The 19,923-nt window shown below is 36.7% G+C and overlaps 2 protein-coding genes across 5 annotated transcripts; one reads left to right on the forward strand and one right to left on the reverse strand.

Moving 5' to 3' along the window:
• Positions 1-80: 80 nt before the first annotated feature.
• On the forward strand, positions 81-13,547 carry LOC133805312 (acetyl-CoA carboxylase 1-like). 2 transcript variants are annotated; one of them, XM_062243452.1, is made up of 32 exons: positions 81-458; positions 1,177-1,552; positions 1,995-2,201; positions 2,292-2,453; positions 2,682-2,774; positions 2,880-2,975; positions 3,050-3,223; positions 3,529-3,622; positions 3,731-3,918; positions 4,002-4,052; positions 4,176-4,215; positions 4,463-4,587; positions 4,689-4,805; positions 4,895-4,969; positions 5,053-5,109; positions 5,217-5,321; positions 5,684-5,770; positions 5,882-6,073; positions 6,147-6,335; positions 6,541-6,651; positions 6,739-6,825; positions 6,904-7,080; positions 7,735-7,812; positions 7,907-8,029; positions 8,267-8,536; positions 8,617-8,951; positions 9,158-9,395; positions 9,487-9,827; positions 9,919-10,129; positions 10,584-10,760; positions 10,851-13,004; positions 13,107-13,547. In XM_062243452.1, exons 2-32 carry the CDS (start codon positions 1,178-1,180, stop codon positions 13,161-13,163), a joined length of 6,786 nt encoding a protein of 2,261 aa, XP_062099436.1. In that variant the 5' UTR covers positions 81-458; position 1,177; the 3' UTR covers positions 13,164-13,547. The 2 variants fall into 2 exon arrangements, with proteins under 2 accessions (XP_062099436.1, XP_062099435.1); XM_062243451.1 differs by having other exon boundaries at positions 83-458; positions 9,916-10,129.
• A 1,292-nt stretch (positions 13,548-14,839) lies between these two features.
• Positions 14,840-19,689, reverse strand: LOC133803473 (uncharacterized). Of its 3 annotated transcripts, none has more exons than XM_062241524.1 (9): positions 19,114-19,689; positions 18,293-18,431; positions 17,928-18,049; positions 17,528-17,731; positions 16,919-16,978; positions 16,401-16,539; positions 15,727-15,845; positions 15,403-15,630; positions 14,840-15,265 (listed from the first exon to the last, which is right to left on the reverse strand). In XM_062241524.1, the coding sequence occupies exons 1-9, from the start codon at positions 19,618-19,620 to the stop codon at positions 15,071-15,073; spliced, it is 1,713 nt and encodes a 570-aa protein (XP_062097508.1). In that variant the 5' UTR covers positions 19,621-19,689; the 3' UTR covers positions 14,840-15,070. The 3 variants fall into 3 exon arrangements, with proteins under 3 accessions (XP_062097508.1, XP_062097509.1, XP_062097510.1); XM_062241525.1 differs by having other exon boundaries at positions 17,528-17,727; positions 17,924-18,049; XM_062241526.1 differs by having other exon boundaries at positions 18,293-18,472; positions 19,114-19,247.
• Positions 19,690-19,923: the final 234 nt, after the last annotated feature.

Consider the following 19,923-nt stretch of genomic DNA (forward strand, 5'->3'; position numbering starts at 1 on the left):
AGGATTTAAGAGAACAAAAAAAATTGGGTTTGAGAAATGAGAGAGGAAATTGAAGAGAGAGAGAGAGAGAGAGAGAAGGGTAGATGGGAGCTACTAGTAGTACTAGTGAGGGGATGAGCATTGTGGGAGGTGCAGGTGCCACGTGCGAATCTCATTAAAGTCGTTAAAAACTTGAATGACCCCACGGACTCTACCCGACCCCAAACTCACACCTACCCGCTGCAATTCCTTATAACTAATAAGCTTTTAAAGATTTGTGTTGTCTTGTGTATTGTGATATGTGTGCATGATCATATAAACAACATTCATTTACACTCTTCTTGGTTCTGTTCATTTTCAACACCGCTTTTTCCTTTTGTGTGTTTTTGCTTCAATATGCTTGATGCCCACATAGAGATTTGAAGCAATTTGATTAAAAGCTTCAATTTTTCAGTTCCTGTTATTCCACTTCCACTAAGGTCTGTGCTCGTTTATTTTTGGGTTATTTCTTTAATTCTCTTCTGGGCAGTTGCGTTTTGCTTCCTTTGTGTTGATTTGGGCATTGTTTCTCTTTAGAGGTAAGTGTTTCTCCAAGTTCAGGAGAACTACTCTAGTTACACTTTCTACTGGTTTTTATACTTCTTAAAGATTGCATCTTTTGCGGCTTGTAAATCTGAGTAGGCTATGATTGGTGTGGATTAGGAACCGTATTTTTCACTTTTATTTAATAAAAAAAGTTTTTTATTTTATGTAAATCATTATGCTGATGGTGTAAAAGTTAAGTTTTTCCCTTTTTTAAATTATTAGTTTTTTGAGCGATACCCTTTTCGTGGTAACCTATGTTTATGTGATATTACATATGAAAATTGCTTATCCTAAGGCTACACAGTCAATCAAATTTACTTCTAAAAGCAATTATTTCTTAGCAAGTTCACTTTTTTATTTATTGCGGGGAAAGGGATTGTGATCGTTAGAATAAGTCTACTGTTAACAGAGAATTTCTAATGTTAGAGAACTAAGTTTGTGCATCAACTATGTTTCGCGTAATTGAGGCAGCTATAGTTTAGTGTCACTGCAGCTTTTCTTAAAAATAGATTTAACTAAATTAGAGTGAATTAGGAGCAAAACGTTTTTGTTTTTGTTTTTCTTCTCCATTCAATTATTAGAGTTGTTGAACAAATAATTGTCTCATTGCAGTATGTTAGAAGCCCGAAGGAGTCCGACAATGGCTGGTGCTTTAGGTGGGAATGGATACGTAAATGGGGCGGCTTTAATCAGGCATCCTGCTGCCGTATCTCAAGTTGATAAATTCTGCAATGCACTTGGTGGCAAGAAGCCAATCCATAGTATTTTAATTGCAAACAATGGTATGGCAGCTGTCAAATTTATACGTAGTGTGAGGACATGGGCGTATGAAACATTTGGCTCAGAAAAGGCAATCTTGTTGGTGGCCATGGCCACACCAGAGGACATGAGAATCAATGCTGAACATATTAGAATTGCTGATCAGTTTGTGGAAGTTCCTGGCGGGACTAACAATAATAACTATGCCAATGTACAGCTCATTGTAGAGGTGTGTATTCTGAGCTCTTCCAACTTTCATGTTTCCTTAATTTGGCTTCTGAAATGTGAAACAGGGCAACTAAACTCAAAGGAAAATTTTCAGTTTACAGAAATTATATATTGGTTTAATATTACAATTACTGAATTTTTAGTCTAGGTGAGATGGAAAGGTTGGAACCTAAAAATTCAATTTCCCTTGTATGTTTTCAAAAAATATGATCCTAAGATGAGAAACTACGATTGTTAATGTTTCTAAGAATGTGGAAAATTTGGGTTCGTGAAAATAAGAGATACATGTATATTGTCATTTGATATATTAATCTATGTTATTGTTTTATTAGTCTTGTTCTTGGCGCATTCATGGTGTGGTGGCGAATTGTTCAATGTTGGATTTCATTAAGTGACTTGTTCTTGTCAGAACTACTGATTAATATTCTGTTTGTTGTGCCTAGATGGCAGAGATAAAACATGTAGATGCAGTTTGGCCTGGTTGGGGTCATGCATCCGAGAACCCTGACCTACCAGATGCTCTGGATGCAAAAGGAATTATATTTCTTGGGCCGCCCGCAACATCTATGGCAGCATTAGGAGATAAAATCGGTTCTTCATTAATTGCTCAAGCAGCGGAAGTGCCAACCCTTCCATGGAGTGGTTCTCATGTAAAATTCTATCCAAACAAAAACTTACCTAAATTTGTCTTGATTTATTATGTAGTGTTATCCACACCTAACCTTCTTAAAACTTACCAGGTGAAAATGCCTCCAGACAGTAACTTGGTTACAATTCCAGATGAAATATATAGAGAGGCATGTGTTTCTACAACAGAAGAAGCAGTTGCAAGTTGTCAAGTTGTTGGTTACCCTGCAATGATCAAGGCATCATGGGGTGGCGGTGGCAAAGGCATAAGAAAGGTTTGTTTTTGCATGCCAATATGCAATCATTTGAAAACTTGTTCCTTTATTTATTATTTTTTTTTCTATTGGCAAAAATTATTTACAAGATTCGTATGGAGAAGGTGTACTAGAATGATTTGAACAGTAGGTTAGACTAAGATGTCTATTGTGTTGAGGAATTAATTGAGCCCTCTTCATTATTTTTTAAAATACTGAAGTAAACCATATTCTCATATGAATCTTTAGGTCCATAATGATGATGAAGTCAGGGCATTGTTTAAGCAAGTTCAGGGAGAAGTTCCTGGTTCCCCAATATTTATAATGAAGGTTGCATCCCAGGTTAGAAATCTTTGCTTTCAGATATGAATAATTATAACCGCTGCAGTTCTGATCTGTGTTAAGCAAAGACAATTCACTTCATGATTTGAGAATATTCTGCTGCAGAGCCGACATCTAGAAGTCCAGTTATTGTGTGATCAATATGGAAATGTTGCAGCCTTGCATAGCCGTGATTGCAGTGTTCAAAGAAGGCACCAAAAGGTAGGCTATTATCTGAAATGATAAAAGGCATTTAGGCCATCATTCTCTCTAACATGTTCATCTTTGTTATATAGATTATTGAGGAAGGTCCAATAACAGTAGCTCCTCTAGAGACAGTGAAGAAATTGGAGCAGGCAGCTCGAAGGTTGGCTAAATCTGTTAATTATGTTGGAGCGGCTACTGTTGAGTATCTGTACAGTATGGATACTGGAGAGTACTATTTCTTAGAACTCAACCCTCGTTTACAGGTAAGCTTATTGTAGGTTAGGTCCATGTTTTCCTTATTTTAGCTATTATCTGTTGGTCTTCTTTCGCTGTTCAATTTATATGCCCAAAGTGGTTGTCGAAGAAAATCATACTAATCAAGTAAAACTAGGCTATTTAGATATTATGCACCATTTTGCAAAAATGAAATGAATGGCGCATACGGTGAGAAAGAGGTATCTAGATGTGCAGCTTCAATTATTAGAAACTTATTTTATTTCATCTCTCTGACTGGCTATTTGGTGAGCAAATGAATGTCCTGGAATGAATTTTAATTTTAATTTTGCAGGTGGAGCATCCTGTTACTGAGTGGATTGCTGAAGTTAATCTGCCAGCAGCCCAGGTTGCTGTTGGGATGGGTATTCCTCTTTGGCAAATTCCTGGTAGGCACTTCTATAACTTTTTTTTTTCCTTTCTTTCTTGATGATGATCTTTCTTTTTTCCAATTTTAACATTTCCCATTGTTTTCTTAATATGGTTGATTCAAAAAGAGATAAGGAGATTTTATGGAAAGGAGCATGGTGGTGGATATGATTCTTGGAGAAATACTTCAATTGCTGCCACCCCATTTGATTTTGACCAGGCAGAGTCTATAAGACCAAAAGGTCACTGTGTTGCTGTTCGTGTAACAAGTGAGGACCCAGATGATGGATTCAAGCCTACCAGTGGGAAAGTACAGGTTAGTCTAATATTCATATGCAATAAAAAACAAGTGAATATGGTGAATTTATATTGACTTACATCATCATACACCATGCACAGGAGTTGAGTTTTAAAAGCAAGCCAAATGTTTGGGCATACTTCTCTGTTAAGGTAACTTTATGCTAGTGTTATGTCTTTGGAATCGAATTCAAATTCTCTTTCCAAAAAGGAGAAAAAAAGACTGAATACCTTGAGTTCATTATTAAATTCCAATCACCATTTTTTCTTATGCAGTCTGGAGGAGGGATTCATGAATTCTCCGATTCTCAATTTGGTAAGTGTTAATTACTAATGCTTTAAGTCATTTGAATCTTTTAGCTTTTCAAATGGCCGAATTTTGACAATTTGAAAGATAGTTCTTAAAGTGAATCATCCAATGTCAAAATGGGTTGTGACTAATCATTCCTTAGCCTGATACTGTACAAGCTAGAAAGTGGTTTTGTGTCTTAAGAAAAATCTTCACAAAAGATTGCTTTTTCGTTTTATAAGTATGTGCTGCTAAGTCTTTAATCACACCTCAGGACATGTTTTTGCATTTGGCGAGTCTAGAGCTTTGGCTATTGCAAATATGGTTCTTGGGCTGAAGGAAATTCAAATTCGTGGAGAAATTCGAACTAATGTTGACTACACGATTGATCTCTTACATGTAAACTTCACATAAATTAATGATTTTTTTCTTTTTCCTTTTTAGACAAGATAGAAAAAAAATCAAAGACTCCAACTAACCCACAAATAAATGTTTCACAGGCTTTAGATTACAAAGATAATAAAATTCACACAGGCTGGTTGGATAGTAGAATAGCTATGCGAGTGAGAGCAGAAAGGCCCCCTTGGTATCTGTCTGTTGTTGGAGGAGCTTTATTTGTAAGCACGTCTATTATAAAATTAGTTTCTTTTTTGATGTTTCATATTTGTGAAAGTCATCACTTACCCTTTTTTTTTGGTCAATCTAGAAAGCATCTGCAAGTAGTGCCGCAATGGTTTCAGATTATGTGGGTTATCTTGAAAAGGGGCAAATACCACCCAAGGTATTTTGGTAAAAAATACTTACTGAAGTTCCATACATGATGATGCATCTCATGTTATTAATTCATGCTTATCCTGATTGCAGCATATATCGCTTGTACACTCACAAGTGGCCTTGAACATCGAAGGAAGCAAATACACAGTATGTGTTTAAATGATGGCACTGTAAATCTTTGTTTTTGTGGATATTTGTTGCTCCTCATTGTCTATTGACATACGTTGTCCAAAATATGGAAAAATGTATTTTAGATCGACATGGTAAGAGGTGGACCAGGAAGTTATAGATTGAGGATGAACGAGTCAGAGATTGAAGCAGAGATACATACCTTACGTGATGGAGGTTTATTGATGCAGGCAAGTGTATTCTCTAAACCTTTTGTTCTAAAACTCATCATATTTTACACTATCCACTTTCTTGTTTGCCTGATAGCAAATATGGGTATATATACAAGTGAATTATAAAAATTTAAATTGCAACAATTAAATGGTTTGTTATTTTCGTTACACGACATGTGCAAACTCAAGTGTTTTTCCGTTCCCCTGAAGTGGGGTAGCACTCTTAGAATATGAGAATACTTGACTCCCAAGTTCAACTTTGTGTGTATAATTACCAGAGGAAAATTTTCCCTCAGTAGGCCTTGTAAATAGAATTCTTTGTCATTTTGTATTTCAGAATTCTAACTGATAACTACAATATGTTTGTATTTTCTCTACAGTTGGATGGAAACAGTCATGTGATATATGCAGAGGAAGAAGCAGCTGGAACTCGACTTCTCATTGATGGAAGGACATGCTTGCTTCAGGTGCCCCACCATTCACTTCTTCCAAATCATTTTGTTTTTGCCTTTTAGTTTCTTTAAGATATACTTCCTGAACAGGATAGCATTAACTGTAAATTATTTTGTTGCATCTAGAATGATCACGACCCATCTAAGCTCATAGCGGAGACACCATGCAAACTGATGAGGTATTTGGTTTCTGATGGTAGTCATGTTGATGCTGATACACCTTATGCTGAGGTCGAGGTTATGAAGATGTGTATGCCTCTACTTTCACCTGCTTCTGGAATTATTCAATTTAACATGTCTGAAGGTCAAGCAATGCAGGTAAGTTATGCTCCAAACAAAGATCTGGATATTCATGACTTGCATAGAAGTTAAACAGTGACTATTTTTGTAGGCTGGTGAGCTTATAGCAAGACTTGATTTAGATGATCCTTCAGCTGTGAGAAAGGCAGAACCTTTCAATGGGACCTTTCCTATCTTGGGACCTCCAACTGCAATTTCTGATAAAGTTCATCAGAAATGTGCTGCAAGTATAAATGCAGCAAGAATGATTCTTGCAGGTTATGAACACAACATTAATGATGTGAGTATCTAATTCTGTTTCTACCATGAATAATAAAAAACGAACTTTGAGTGGTATTAAAAACTGCAATTTTTTATTGTTATTAATGTTTTAATTGTTGTAGCAACCTTGAAAGGGATCTATAATTTTAGCAGATAATTTAATAAATATTTAAATTATAAGATTAAACTTTTACTGAAGAGATTTTCATGACATCTACCCTCAGGTAGTGCAAAACTTGCTCAATTGCCTTGACAGTCCTGAACTCCCTTATCTTCAATGGCAAGAGTGCATGGCTGTTCTTGCAACCCGTCTTCCCAAAGATCTTAAAAATGAGGTAAATAAAACTTTTTCTGCCCTCTGCAATTATATGCTTGAATAATGGTTGATGCTCATATTTTATCCTATGTTATGTTTTTATCAGTTAGAATCAAAATATAAAGAGTTTGATGCAATTCCTAGCACTCAGAATGTTGATTTCCCTGCTAAACTATTGCGGAATATTCTTGAAGTAAGTGCAGTTATTTTTCATTTGAGTTCCCTTCCCCCACCCTCTTGATTTATAATAAAGGAACACATTTTTCTTTAGGCCCACCTATCGTCCTGTTCTGATAAAGAAAGAGGAGCCCAAGAAAGGCTTATTGAACCTTTATTGAGCCTTGCAAAGTCTTACGAGGGTGGCAGAGAAAGCCACGCCCGCATTATTGTTCAGTCCCTATTTGAAGAGTACTTGACAGTTGAAGAATTATTTAGCGACAATATTCAAGTAAGCTATCCTTATGAAATAAAACTAACACGGTAATATGGGTAATATTAGCTTAATTCTTGAAACTGCCAATTCATTCTGTCATTATTGCATGAATCAGATTCAGTTGTAGCATACATATCTTAATATTTTTTTTGTTCACTTTACTTATATGCCCACTGTGTCCTAGCTGTTTTTCTTACTTAACTCTACTGAATGGGTTCTGGTTTTCACTCTGCGTGTGACAGATAAATCACAACTTGTTAACCTATAAGCAATCAAGAAATATAACTTGATTCCTAATTATCATTTTACATCCCTTAGTTTCTTCAGAACATGAAATTAATTTTGATAATTGCACTTTTCTTTTTCTCTCTCTTTTTTTTTTTTACTATTTTCAGCCCTTGGTCCATTCATTTGTAAAATTTGGCCTCATCTTGTATCATGTAAAACTGCTCTCATTTTTCTACTTTTTGAGAAAATGATATTGAAAGTAGTTAACTAAGTATAATATTAAAAATTTGTGTGAAGACTAATCTGTATTATCCAACTTGGTTTTGGTGTCTTCTATTTTAGTAGCCAAAATCCAGGTGATTTAGCCTTTTCCTTGAAATGCTTAGATTCTTTCATCTTTTTCTTGTCAAAATCTTCATTGTAGTACTCTGTTTTGTCCAGGCTGATGTAATTGAGCGTCTCAGACTTCAGTACAAAAAAGATCTCTTGAAGATTGTGGACATTGTGCTTTCTCATCAGGTAATTCTTTGATGAGCCCAGCCAGTTTTGTGGGTCTTTTTTATTTACTATTTGAATAGTTTACGTTTTTACTCTGTCCATTTTTGGTTTGCAGGGTGTCAAGAGTAAGAATAAGCTGATACTACGGCTTATGGAACAACTGGTTTATCCTAACCCTGCTGCATACAGGGACAAACTAATTAGATTCTCTGCACTCAACCACACAAGCTATTCTGAGGTTTGGTTGTTGCACTAAGCTAGTAAAATTGTGATGAAAAAAAAAATCCTTTATATGCTTATAGTTCTTCTCCATTTAGCTTCTCAAATATCTTTTAATATTTATTTACTCCGTCATGGATGATCAACTCTAACATTCCTAAATTTGGGATCATCTTCTCATGTTTTCTTGAAGCAATAACTTTAATTTGTTGATCAATGTTATAAACAAAGTTCTGCTGTCAATGTGTTTATGCAGTTGGCGCTAAAAGCAAGTCAGCTGCTGGAGCAAACCAAATTGAGTGAACTCCGTTCTAACATTGCCAGAAGTCTCTCAGAGTTGGAGATGTTTACGGAGGATGGTGAAAACATGGATACTCCCAAGAGGAAAAGTGCTATAAATGAACGAATGGAGGATCTTGTGAGTGCTCCGTTGGCAGTTGAAGATGCCCTGGTAGGTCTGTTTGATCATAGTGATCACACCCTTCAGAGGCGAGTGATGGAGACTTATGTTCGTCGATTATACCAGGTACTGAGATTTGAATTGGTGTAATTTTCTGCTTATTGCGTGCAGACAATCTCATGTGTTAACTTTGTATATGCCATCAGCCCTATCTTGTAAAGGGGAGTGTCAGGATGCAGTGGCACAGATCTGGGCTCATTGCTTCATGGGAGTTCTTCGAAGAGCATATTAAGAGAAAAGAAGAGACTGAAGTAAATGATAAACCATTAGTTGAAAAACACAGTGAGAGGAAATGGGGAGTCATGGTGATAATTAAAACTCTCCAATTTTTGCCCGCAATAATTGGTGCTGCAGTAAGGGAAGCAACCCATAACCTCCATGATGCAACTCCAAATGGATCTCCTGAGCCAGATAGCCATGGGAATATGATGCATATTGCATTAGTCGGTATTAACAATCAGATGAGTTTACTCCAAGATAGGTATCTCATTTGCCCTCATTTTTAGTACCAAGGCTCTATATCAATTTGTACAAGCAAACTCTCTAATTTCATAGCTAGCAATGCTTCATAATTTCTTAGATTCCTATCTACAGCATGAGAAGCTTTGTTAATCTGTTTTTCTTAAGTTGTTTATAATATATGAAACATTTAAGTCTTACCCCTCTACCTAACTTGATGCGTTGCAGTGGTGATGAAGATCAGGCCCAAGAAAGAATCAACAAGTTAGCAAAAATACTTAAAGAACAAGGAGTAGCCACGAGTCTGCGCAGCGCAGGAGTTGGAGTGATTAGTTGTATCATACAAAGGGATGAAGGGCGGGCTCCTATGAGGCACTCCTTTCACTGGTCATCAGAAAAGCTCTATTATGAAGAAGAGCCTCTACTACGTCATCTGGAACCTCCTCTATCCATCTATCTTGAATTGGTTAGTCATTCTAAGCAAAAAAAAATATGTTTTTCCATGAATGGTGGATCTGAAGTTTGTTGAATGTTGACATAAAATTTAATATTATTAGGACAAGCTTAAAGGATATGAGAACATACAGTATACTCAATCAAGGGACCGTCAGTGGCACTTGTACACCATTGTAGACAAACGTGTACCAATGCAAAGGATGTTTCTCAGAACACTTGTAAGGCAGCCCACAACAAATGGAGGGTTTACTGCATATCAAGGACTAGATGTGGAAACAACCCGTATGCCTTTTACTTCAAGAGGCATTTTGAGGTCCTTACTGACTGCAATGGAGGAGTTGGAACTTAATGCACACAACACGACTCTCAAATCTGATCATGCTCATATGTACCTGTATATCTTACGTGAGCAACAACTAGAGGATCTTGTGCCTTACCCTCGGTAAATATGTTTATATGATTGTTCAACTCCTTTATGACCAAATTTGATATGTTCTGTTTGTTGTCTTACATTTGGAATATTGTGGCAGAAGAGTTGATGTAGATGGGAGTGTAGAAGAATCTGCTGTTGAGACAATCTTAGAAGAGCTGGCACGTAACATCCATGCATCTGTTGGCGTAAGAATGCACAGATTAGGTGTTTGGGAATGGGAAGTGAAGCTTTGGATATCATCTTCTGGACAGGCAAATGGTGCTTGGCGGGTTGTAGTAACAAATGTGACTGGTCATACTTGCACTGTACATGTAAGTTTTCGTGTGATTCACATTCATTGAAGGAAACATTTCCACTATCTTTTCTTGCAATTTTAAGGTTTACAAGGTTGTTTTGAGCTTGCTTTTAAGACAACTACGTTCCCATACATGGCATAAGTGTGTTGCCATTATGTTGATCATTTACATGTGTAATAGTAATAAAGTGACTATAGAGTTCCATGCTAGTCATTAGAAGTAAACTACCCACAGTAAAAAGTTATATTAGCTGCAAATAATTAGTTCCGGAATCTAATATGAGTGATGTTTACTTTTGGAACTGGCCCTAGCTAATCAGCAGTTCCATACCAAAAGGACACAGGAGGAAGAAAGAGAAGCCATAGACGAGTGCTAATTAATTGTGTTGTACTCTAGACATTAGTATTAAGCCTAAGCAATTATGATATCCATTTTTCTCCTAGATGTGTTCTAAAATACTGTATTACAGGTTTATCGAGAATTGGAGGACCACAGCCAACACAAAGTGGTATACAGTTCAATTTCTAGGGTGGGTCCTCTGCACAAAGTTCCAGTGAATGCACAGTATCAACCTTTAGGAGTTCTTGATCGGAAACGTCTTTTGGCCAGGAGAAGCAATACCACATACTGCTATGATTTTCCACTGGTAAGCACTATGCTTAACACTGCTCTCTCTCTCTCTCTCTCTCTCTCTCTCTCTCTCTCTCTCTCTCACACATCTAAATGTTGTGATTAGGCATTTGAGACGGCTTTGGAGCAGTCATGGGCTTTTCAATCCCCCAGCATCGAAAAACCCACAGATAAAGCTATCCTCAATGTAACGGAGCTCCAATTTGCTGACCAGAATGGTAGCTGGGGTACCCCACTTGTTCCTGCTTCGCGTCCACCTGGACTTAATGATGTTGGCATGGTAGCCTGGTCTATGGATATGTCAACTCCAGAGTTTCCTTCTGGAAGGAAAATCTTGGTCGTTGCAAATGATGTGACATTTAAAGCAGGGTCTTTTGGCCGAAGAGAGGATGCATTCTTCCTTGCTGTGTCTGATCTTGCTTGTGCCAAGAAACTTCCTTTAATATACTTGGCAGCAAACTCTGGTGCTCGTCTTGGTGTTGCTGAAGAAATCAAATCCTGCTTTAAAGTTGGTTGGTCTGATGAGTTAAGCCCTGAGCGTGGTTTTCAGTATGTATATTTAACCTCTGATGATTATGCTCGCATTGGATCATCTGTGATAGCACATGAGTTAAAGCTACCAAGTGGAGAAACCAGATGGGTTATAGATACAATTGTTGGAAAAGAAGATGGCTTAGGGGTTGAGAATTTGTCTGGCAGTGGGGCTATTGCTAGTGGATATTCAAGAGCTTACAAGGAGACTTTTACCTTGACTTATGTGACTGGTAGAACAGTTGGAATAGGGGCTTACCTTGCTCGGCTAGGGATGCGATGCATACAGAGGCTTGATCAACCCATAATTTTAACCGGTTTCTCTGCATTGAACAAACTTCTTGGCCGGGAGGTTTACAGCTCACACATGCAACTTGGTGGACCGAAAATTATGGCGACTAATGGGGTTGTTCATCTGACAGTTTCAGATGACCTTGAAGGAATATCTGCTATTCTAAAATGGCTAAGCTATGTTCCACCATATGTAGGTGGTCCTCTCCCCATTTCACCTTCATTGGATCCTCCAGAGAGGCTTGTAGAGTACTTTCCTGAAAATTCCTGTGACCCTCGTGCTGCTATTTGTGGTGTTTTTGATGGTCAAAGCAAGTGGATGGGAGGCATTTTCGATAAGGATAGCTTTGTGGAGACTCTAGAAGGTTGGGCAAGGACTGTTGTCACAGGAAGGGCAAAGCTTGGAGGAATTCCCATAGGAATAGTGGCTGTGGAAACACAAACTGTGATGCAAGTTATACCTGCTGATCCAGGCCAGCTTGATTCCCATGAGAGGGTTGTTCCCCAGGCTGGACAAGTATGGTTTCCCGATTCTGCAACTAAGACAGCACAAGCATTGTTAGATTTCAACCGAGAAGAGCTCCCGCTCTTTATTCTTGCCAACTGGAGAGGTTTCTCAGGTGGACAGAGGGACCTTTTTGAAGGGATTCTTCAGGCTGGTTCAACCATTGTAGAAAACCTCAGAACATACAAGCAGCCAGTTTTTGTGTACATCCCAATGATGGGTGAGCTCCGTGGTGGGGCATGGGTGGTTGTGGATAGTCAAATTAACTCAGATCATATTGAAATGTATGCTGATGAAACAGCTAGAGGTAATGTACTTGAGCCAGAAGGGACGATTGAGATCAAATTTAGAACAAAGGAGTTGTTGGAGTGCATGGGAAGGCTTGATCAACAACTAATCCTTCTAAAGGTAAAACTTCAGGAAGCCAAAAGTAGTGGAACACATGGGCTGGCTGAATCCTTGCAACAACAGATAAGAGCTCGGGAAAAGCAGCTTTTGCCTTTATACACTCAGATAGCTACTAAATTTGCAGAATTGCACGACACTTCCCAGAGGATGGCTGCAAAAGGAGTTGTTAAAGAAGTTCTGGAGTGGGCAAAGTCTCGATCTTTCTTTTACAAGAGACTGTGCCGGAGAATTGCAGAGGAGTCACTGATCAAGACCATAATAGAAGCCGCTGGGGACCAGCTGCCATATAAATCTGCAAGGGACTTGATCATCACCTGGTTTTCAGATTCTGACATTTCAAGAAGCAAGCAAAATGCTTGGACAGATGATGAAGTTTTCTTTAGATGGAAGGATGATCCACGGAATTACGAGGCTAAACTAAAGGAGCTGCGGGTGCAAAAGATATTTCTCCAATTATCAAACATTGGCAACTCAACTTCAGATCTCCAAGTTCTACCTCAAGGTCTTGCTGCCCTTCTAAGCAAGGTAAAAATCAAGTAACCCTTTTCTTGTAGTTTAATCATATTCATTTCATGTTCCTCTCTGAATATGACTTTATATCATAAAACTGTTTGTACCCAAATACAGGTGGATCCCACAAACCGTTCAGTGTTAATCGAAGAACTCCGCAAGGTGCTCGGTTAGCTGGAGAAATCGGTGGCTTGTTCTTCATCTTTTTATAAGATGTTAGAACACTCTGGCTTCTTGCCTGTCCAGTAGGCTATTGATCATTATCATTACAAATGGCTTTGTCTTGCGTTGGAGGAAGGGATCTTTCGGGAACCAGTTCTCATCTCTCCCCAAAGTGTACATCTTTTTCTCCTTTTTTTTTTGTTCTTTTTCTAGTTTTAGAGTTCAAATAAGGGAACGGATAACATGTAATAGGAAAAAGACTGGCTCTATTTATATAGCAGGGCCCTATCTCATTCAGTTCCCTGCAAGCTTTATCAATTCTTAGAATTGAAACAATTATTATTTTTTGTTAATAAGAACGTAGATTATTTAATCAATCTACTCATAAAATTTAGATCATTGATGATTATTGTTTTAAACTCACGTTTCATGTTAATGAGTTCAAATTTTAAATTCTGTCTTTACAAAAAAGAAAAGTAACTTAAGGTTATGTTTGGAAAAAATTATTTTTCTAAATTTTTTAATGAATATACATATTTTAGTGTAGTTATATTTGTTCTAAACTTTATAAAATTATACTGCACCTAGTTTTATTTTTTCTAAAAAAAAGAAAATTTTCATTTTTTGTGTGTGTCCAAACATGAGATGAAATCTTTTGAAATTTATTTTTTCCATTCTAAAATCCAAGATTTGGACAAAGGGTACGAAATTCAGGAAGATAGATAGGTGTTTCAAGCCAGACCAGGGAAGTGGCACAACAAAGGAGACGAGAGCAAGGTGACTATATCGAGCATTGAAGAGTTTATAACATGAACACAAGTATAGCCATTGAGAGCAAATGTAGTGAAGTATCCAAAATAGAGATCATTAGGTGTCATACACATTATAAGCTTGGAAGACTTTTATTTCATTGAAAAGCTATGCCTAAGCCCATATGAAGTGACAAATTTAGCATAAGCTCTATTACTTCATTTACCAAACTTAATACTATAGGAATTTGAAGACAAAATAAACTTGGAAAAAGAGCATGAAGATTTTTTATTTTTGTTTGGTTGGTATGGACATTATTTCTTCATCTTGTGCTTGAATTTTTGTTTCTCTTGGAGTTTCTTCTTCTTCTTCTTCTCTTTCTCGTTCTCTTTCTTCCTTCTCATCTCTTCTTTATCCTTCCTCTCACTTTCTTCTTTTTTCCTATTCTCTCTCTCCTTGGCTTTCTTTTCTTCTTCCTTCTTCTCTTTCTCCTTTTGCTTTGCTTTTTCTCTCTTTGCTTTCTCCTTAAGTTCTTCCTTAGTAAGTTCTCTTCTGACACTGAAACACATCTTGAAAAGATATCCAACACTTCTCTACTTGAAAAAATGAACCAAAATATATGTAATGTATACACATACATGTATACAAACATATATAGTGCAGTTTCTGTATTATTCTATTTGGATCACAGTGATTAAAGCCGTCTACTTTGTTGGTTGCCGTCCAATTCCAATCCTCTTTTTACTTCCTTTGCTTCACTTGTTGGCATTTCCTTTGTTTTATTTGAAATATTACTAATTTACTGTGACGGCAGATCCTTTTATTTTTTTATTTTTTATTATTACAAGTATTTACAAATTTCTATGTCTTCATATTTGGTTTATTTGTTTTTTCAAGTATTTGAAATTATCCATAATCAATTATAAAATGAACAAAGATTCGAAGAATAATCTGGCGTATTTAAACAACTACATATCTCTCTTGCCAGATGAATCTGAATAAATGACAATTAAAGTTAATCTCTTGCATCCTAGTGATATACATAAAAGTATATAACTTGTAAACTAGACCAATAATTATGGGAAAAGAAAAACATATTTGCTATAGCCAAAGTACAAAAAGAAACAATATTTTGTTCTTTATAAGTTGTTTTAGGCTAAGAAAGCTAATTATTTACCAATGCAAAACTTGCTGAAGATGTTGGATAAAACTTCCTCAGAAATGTCTTCTCCACTTATCTGACCGAGAGCCAATGCCGCTTCTCTCAGATCAATTGTCCAAAAATCGAAAGGCATTTGATCTTCAATCGACGATTTCAACCTTATAAAAGCCTCCTTGGTTCTAACAAGTTGCTCGCATTGTCTCTGTTGATTCGTCAACATTAACACATATTTCAATTGCAATAGATAAATGAACTATCAACATAATGATCATAAGAAGGTGGTTCATGACAAGGCAGAAATAAGAAACATGAATCTATTAAAGTAACAAGGTTGCTCACTTGGTTCACGGTCCACCTGCGTCCCCCTTGAATAACTTTGTTGAGACCCACTATCTCTGAGATTGCCGTCTCTAGCTCTTTTATTCCTTGTCCAGTGACAGCACACGTTTTGACAAGATTAGTAAAAGTATTTCCATCTTTATCCACGCATTCAATATTAGGAGTAGATTCGGCGCAGTCAATTTTGTTTATTACAAGGATCATTGGTGATGAAGACCCTGTTGATTTCTGCCATCCAAACAAAAATAAAGTAAATCAACAAATGATCTGAAAGGTACAAGGCATGACGGAGAAGATTATTTTGTTTGTCAAACCCTCCAAAACCTTGTTAGACTGAATCCTGTTTAGGAGTGTTGAATCTTCTGGAGTCCACCCATCAAGAGCACTAACTGTCATGATAATGACATCCGCACCCAAAGCAACTGTTTCAGACCTCTCCACACCTGAGAATACATGAGCATATCCAATTTTAATGTACAATGAAAACAGGTACAAATACAATTTCAAAACTGAAGACCCTGCTGAAATCTCAAGCCACTCAATAGCCGAGTACTGACCTAGAGGAATGAACCTCAAGCATGTGAGAGCACACCACAAGCTCAAACACTCCACTAATTAAAGTTGTGCACTTGTGCTATTATTTTCTTTCTTCTTTTTAATTGAAATTAGTTGATACCGTCCAATAATACACTTCATACTCTTGACTCTTGTAAAACATTTCTATTACCAAACGAGAATTTTTTTTTTTTTGGTTATATCTGGATGTCTAAAATATGCACCAGTTTAGTACATTGTGAATGGGATATGATATAGACATCGGCCAACATCAAACATCATGGCTACAAAGAGATTTGTCTTGTAGGAACTTTACAAATCAAACTTGAAAAGGAGGCTACGAGGAAAAGGAATTTCCGGGGTGAAGTTGGTTTCTTTTTCTCTGCTTTAGAATCAATGGTAAAATGTAATAATTTCAGACTATGCAAAAAGGATGGGCTTACCAATCTTCTCCACTACATCATCAGTGTCCCTAATGCCTGCAGTATCAAGAAGTGTAATGGGAATTCCATTGACGGTGATACTGGCCTCAACAACATCACGAGTGGTACCAGCGATATTTGTAACAATTGCTCTTTCACTCTGCACGCTAATATAAAAGTATGACATTCAATAAGATGATAAGCATATAATAAATATATATTTATACAAGCACAAGTTTGTTTTAGAAAAAAATAAATAAATCATCATTTTCACATCCTCTCTCTACAAAATAATTGCCCATATTATGGAAAAATGTTAATATAGTACTCAAATAGTATAGTCCAGTTACCTCCATTTACAAAAGCATCAATTGCACCAAAAGTAATGATTGAACACAAAATAAGATTCAGAAGATGAATTTTAAGTAGCTATAATGCATGTAATTGATGCTACGTAATTCCCCAAAGACTGATCAGCTAAATAAGCAATTAACTCCAACAATTTAAGTTAAAAGAAGAAAAGTTTTTTCATGACATACTTTGCTCCATGCATTAAGAAGACTTGACTTTCCAACATTAGGTCGACCAACAATTGCTATCTGCAGAATTTTAATCAGGAGAACCACACGTCAGAAGCACATAAAAAGGGAAAGATTTTAAAGAAATCTGTCAGTGCAAATTCAAAGATACATGATGACACAGAGCATGAAACAATAAACATAGAAAATGAACTACACGAGCTAAATGAGATAACTAGCTCCTAGCAATTGATAACAAAGTATTAACCATAATTCTTACTTTGTATCTGTTGTTTTTGGTTCTTTGACATGAACCAAAGTAGCAGTTAGCTTTTTTATTAGTGAGAAAACTGTATTTGGCCCTTTCACATGAGTTTCAGTGAGAAAAATCTGTATTTGGGAAACTTAGTCAATTTGAAAGATATTATTACTGAGGAAATATGCTGTATTTGAATATTTCCTCCTCTGTCTAAATAATATCTACTGCCTTCTGCGGATGTAGGCAAATTGCCGATGTACTTAATTTCTGTGTTTTATTTTTGATTTCGTTATTTCTATAGCTGGTATTTAAGCTTCCCCACACAACAATATCATATAAGGATAACTTATAAGATTTACAGCAAACCGTACCTGTAAACCAGATTGCAGAAGCTTGTCATAATTAGCCGTCTCTAATGCATGCTCAACCTCTTGTGACATAGAATTTATTCTATTCACAACTAGCTCCACATCTAAAGGTGGCATCTCATCGTCAAAATCTAAACGTGCTTCAATTTCAGTTAGCAACTCAATGCACTGCATTCTGACTGATTTTACCAAGGAAGAAAAGCCTCCCTGTCGAAAAGGAAAAAGGCAATGTACGTGTTGGCTGAACATTGTAGATGGCAAAAAACTTATATTGAAAGTTATTGGATCCAGAAACATAAACTACAATTACTGCTAAAAAATATAAGCAACGGAAGTCTAACTAGCGCAGAATTAAATAACACAACATAACCATCAAAATTTACTTATTGAATAGAAAACATGCCTGAATTCCAGCAAGTGCTGCATCTGCAGCAGCCACACTCTTGGCTGAAATTAATTTCCCAATGTTTTCGGCTTGTGAGAGGTCCAAACGCCCATTGAGAAAGGCACGGAGTGTAAACTCACCTGCAAGTAGTAATAATAAAATAAATCCTACCAACTAATGATTCTCAACAAAAAAAACTTTTCTCAACAGTCAAATAGTTGATTTTGAGCCATAGTATATATCCAATTTCCACAAAACCAATCTTGAATATACTGATAGACCCAAACATTTAACATGGTTTTGTTGTTACTAATCAGCAATTCAAAGGTGACATAAAAAAAAATACAATATTATATATATACATATATGAAGGTGTGAACAACCTGGCTCTGCTAACCTCGCCCCGGCATCTAAGCAAGCCCTCAGAACACGATTTAGGCAAACTTCACTTCCGTGACACTGAAGCTCAACCACATCTTCACGAGTGTAGGATCTTGGGGCCAACATGGGTACAACTAACACCTAAAACAATAATAACAAAAGCCCGCTTGAACCCTAACAACCTGGTTTATGAAAAGTATTGACAGATAAGAGACAATCAAAGAAAATCAAATCCCATGATTTGATTGTAGCTGTAAATTAGTAGTTTCCTTATTTAGAAGATTTGTACTTATCTTTGTGATTTGTAGTTTATTCTGTAATTAAGAAGATTAGGTGTATAAACCTATAAATATGATTGTATTTTATTGATGGAATAGAAATAAGAAAAACAATTCTCTTACAAATTTTTATAAATTTTCAACCCCGTGCAAAAAGCATTCAACCTAATAAATTTTGCATTTTTAGATATGATTGAACTACTACCAACAACAAAAGCTTTCAATATCCAAAATAGACGATTGAATCCCAAAAATTTCAGTGGTACTGCAAACACCTAAAAGAAGAATAACAAAAGCCCACTTGAACCACAAAACCCAGTTCATAGTTAAAAAAAATTATAACCCAAGCATTAACATTCAAGCTAATAATTTTTCCATCGTTATAACTACTAATCACAAACACTAACAGCTTCCAACTACAAGGCCTATGCCCAAAAAAGTTCAATGAAAAGCTTTAAGACTTAACAAAAAAATCAGTGAAGCAAGCACAAAAGTGATATTTGATCAATATTTCTTTCTACATGCACATATATACTCTTGCATACCTCATCAACTACATTGCCCCCAGAGTCCACGACATCACCGTACTCCACAACGTGGCTGGTGGGCCGCCACGAAGCAGAACTCCCATTCTTTCTCTGTACTTTTCTACGAAACACGCGCCCAACAATATCCACCGCTGAGGAACCGGATAACCGAACAATGCCAACAGCACCGGGCGGCCCCCCGGTGGGCGTCACTACGGCAGCGATAGTGGCGGAACCGTCTTCATCCGGGCGAAGCTTAGAACAGTCATTCGAAACCCGGCCGTCCGGCTTGAGAGGAGCGATGAATAAGTGAGCTGGAGATGTGGTAGTGAGATGGGGTTGTTTTGGTTTAGGGGCTTTAGAGGAGATTGATTTGGAGTTTGAGGGTTGAAAGAGGAAAGAGAGAGTAATGGAAGTGGGTTTTGAGAGGTGAGGCACTAGTGAAGCTATGACGGCTGCTGGTGGCGGCTTTGGTCTACACCAGTGGCAGTGGGTCAGAAGTGACCACCGGACCATAGTAGTCATTGCTTATTCAACCCAACTCAACCTCCACATTTTTTCTTTCCACGTTTTAGATAGTGTTCGCGGTGCGGCCGTGGGATATGAGGCTATATTATTAGGGATTTTTACAATTATATATCCATCGTATAAAAGAATTACAAAAATAACAGACAAAATTTTATTTATAAAAAAATACAATGCCACAATATCAAAAAATATCATATTTTAAAATGTATAAGTAATATACATGAATTCGAACTTTATTGAAATTTCATTTTCTCTGTTTTTTTTTGTTTGTAAAAAGTAACATTTTAATTGTTTAAAATG

The sequence above is a fragment of the Humulus lupulus genome, chromosome X, assembly GCF_963169125.1.
Source record: "Humulus lupulus chromosome X, drHumLupu1.1, whole genome shotgun sequence".
NCBI classification, from domain to species: Eukaryota; Viridiplantae; Streptophyta; class Magnoliopsida; order Rosales; family Cannabaceae; genus Humulus; species Humulus lupulus.

Coding starts and splice junctions, on each gene's coding strand:
- LOC133803473 (XM_062241524.1), bottom strand. CDS start 19,620: ATGACTACTATGGTCCGGTGGTCACTTCTGACCCACTGCCACTGGTGT. Junction 17,732..17,927: donor CAGCACTTGCTGGAATTCAG/GCATGTTTTCTA, acceptor CCTTTTCGACAG/GGAGGCTTTTCTTCCTTGGT. Junction 16,979..17,527: donor TTCTGCAATCTGGTTTACAG/GTACGGTTTGCT, acceptor AAAATTCTGCAG/ATAGCAATTGTTGGTCGACC.
- LOC133805312 (XM_062243451.1), top strand. CDS start 1,178: ATGTTAGAAGCCCGAAGGAGTCCGACAATGGCTGGTGCTTTAGGTGGG. Junction 5,771..5,881: donor GAAGGACATGCTTGCTTCAG/GTGCCCCACCAT, acceptor TGTTGCATCTAG/AATGATCACGACCCATCTAA. Junction 8,537..8,616: donor ATGTTCGTCGATTATACCAG/GTACTGAGATTT, acceptor ATATGCCATCAG/CCCTATCTTGTAAAGGGGAG.